Source organism: Hibiscus syriacus, unplaced genomic scaffold, assembly GCF_006381635.1.
Source record: "Hibiscus syriacus cultivar Baekdansim isolate YM2019G1 unplaced genomic scaffold, ASM638163v2 tig00113124_pilon, whole genome shotgun sequence".
In the NCBI taxonomy this organism is placed as follows: Eukaryota; Viridiplantae; Streptophyta; class Magnoliopsida; order Malvales; family Malvaceae; genus Hibiscus; species Hibiscus syriacus.
In genome coordinates, this window is record NW_024063444.1 from 2,976,543 (window position 1) to 2,978,564 (window position 2,022).

General features: G+C 43.4%; 1 protein-coding gene across 1 annotated transcript; it reads left to right on the forward strand.

Annotated features, from left to right (window-relative positions):
- The first annotated feature begins 265 nt into the window (after nt 1–265).
- Nucleotides 266–1,634, forward strand: LOC120185672 (zinc-finger homeodomain protein 4-like). The gene has a single exon (XM_039189836.1). It carries the CDS (start codon nt 672–674, stop codon nt 1,548–1,550), a length of 879 nt encoding a protein of 292 aa, XP_039045767.1. The 5' UTR covers nt 266–671; the 3' UTR covers nt 1,551–1,634.
- Nucleotides 1,635–2,022: the final 388 nt, after the last annotated feature.

Sequence of the window (2,022 nt, forward strand, 5' to 3'; positions counted from 1 at the left end):
ATGTATTTCTTTCTCTCTCTCTCTCATTCATTCCAGTATGGTCTGTCCATTCTGACACACTGCTCTCTAAATGGCTGATAGTGCAAGCAAAGCAAGCACACCCCCACTTCTTTTTTTGGGCGTATTTTCCTTTATTTTTCTGAGTTCTTCACTTAAACCGACTCAATTCCTCTTTTGTCTGCAACAAAGCAAAATCTTCTTGTCTTTCTCTCTGTCTTCTTCTTCTTCCTTTTACCTCCCACTGAAAACCCTATAAGCACCTCTTTATACCTCTTCCCAAACACTCTCTTCTTCTTCACCACCCTTCTTTTCTCTTAATTCTCTTAACAAGTTGTTGTATTACCACACTGAGTCACACTGATCTTTCCTTTCCTTGGGGAGACCAACACTGAGTCAACACAGTTGCACTCACTTTGGAACACTATTATATTGGTGTTTTAGCTCTTCACTTTGAATTTTGCTTCTTTCTCTTCTTTTATCAGTAGACCTGTTTTGGACATTTTAGTGGGTCATCCTCTCCTTTGTCTCCTTTTCTTTATTAAGTTTTTATTATGGGGATTTGGGTATTCATGAAAGAAGGGCTTCTCAGACTCAGTGCCAAGTATTAAGAGCACAGTCCTAGGCATGGTCTCTTGTCCCTAATAAAATACTACTAATATATTTACCTGGAAATGGAACTTTCCAGTCAAGAAGGGGAGATCCCAATTCCTTTGAACAGTACATATGGTGGGGGACATGGGCATGGGCATGGACATGTGATACATCATGATCATGTTCCACCCCATAACCATATCATACCTTCATCAGCACCCCAAGTCCTTTCCAATTGCCCTTCCTCCTTGTCCATAGAAGACCATGTGCCCTACAAGAAACCGGTGAGGTACCGTGAGTGCCTGAAGAACCATGCGGCCGCCATGGGAGGAAATGCCACCGATGGGTGCGGCGAGTTCATGCCGAGCGGTGAAGAGGGTACAATCGAAGCACTGATTTGCTCCGCCTGCAACTGCCATAGGAACTTCCACAGGAAAGAAGTGGAAGGCGAGCCGTCGTCATTTGATTGTTATCCGTTGCATGGTATGACCGGCAGAGTTGGGAGGAAACTCCTCTTAGGTCACCACCACAAGAGTGTCCTACCACCCGAGGCTCTAGGGTACCCTGCGGGTACTCTCATACACTCGAGATCAGCAGCACCAACGCCCCACCAAATGATAATGTCCTGCAACATGGGATCCCTCCCTTCAGGGTCCGATGAGCAGCCGGAAGAAGGTGATGGGGTAGTCGGAAACAGACCACTCCAGCTCATGAAGAAAAGGTTTAGGACAAAGTTCACACAGGAACAGAAGGACAAAATGCTCAACTTTGCAGAGAAAGTTGGGTGGAAAATCCAAAAGCAAGAAGAATCAGTGGTGCAACAGTTCTGCCAAGAGATTGGTGTCAAGAGAAGAGTCCTAAAGGTCTGGATGCACAACAACAAGCACAATCTAGCCAAGAAAAACCCATCTAATCCCACCGCCGCCGTCCCCCCCGCCGCCACCACCACCGCTGCATGATGATCCTCAGTCTTCTCTTAGTATAGTCCGTGTTTCGTTTCCATTTAGCTCATTTCATCTGGTTTGGTTTTCGTTTCTTCAATGGCTGTGTTAGATCGGGCAAATTAAAAACGTTCTCTCTGGCGAGTTTCAGTTAACATTAGTAATTATTTGGACTGATGGTTTTGAAAATATTACCCATGCATGCACGCAGTGTATAACATAAATGGATATATAATTTATCAGCTTTCTTAATATAATATTGTGTAATTTACTTACAGTAGCAGAATTTACCTCGTGTTACGTGTTCTGCAGCACCATCTACTATCCATCTGTGGTGGTCTGAACTCTGAAATGGTAAATCTATTTATTTATTTCATCTGAATTTAGAGAAAGAAAACCAAGACACATGTTTGTTTGGTTTCAGAATCTAGCAAGAACAAGATCGAATAATTAACGTTTGCTTGTCCGAAAATATATGCAACGTTAACAG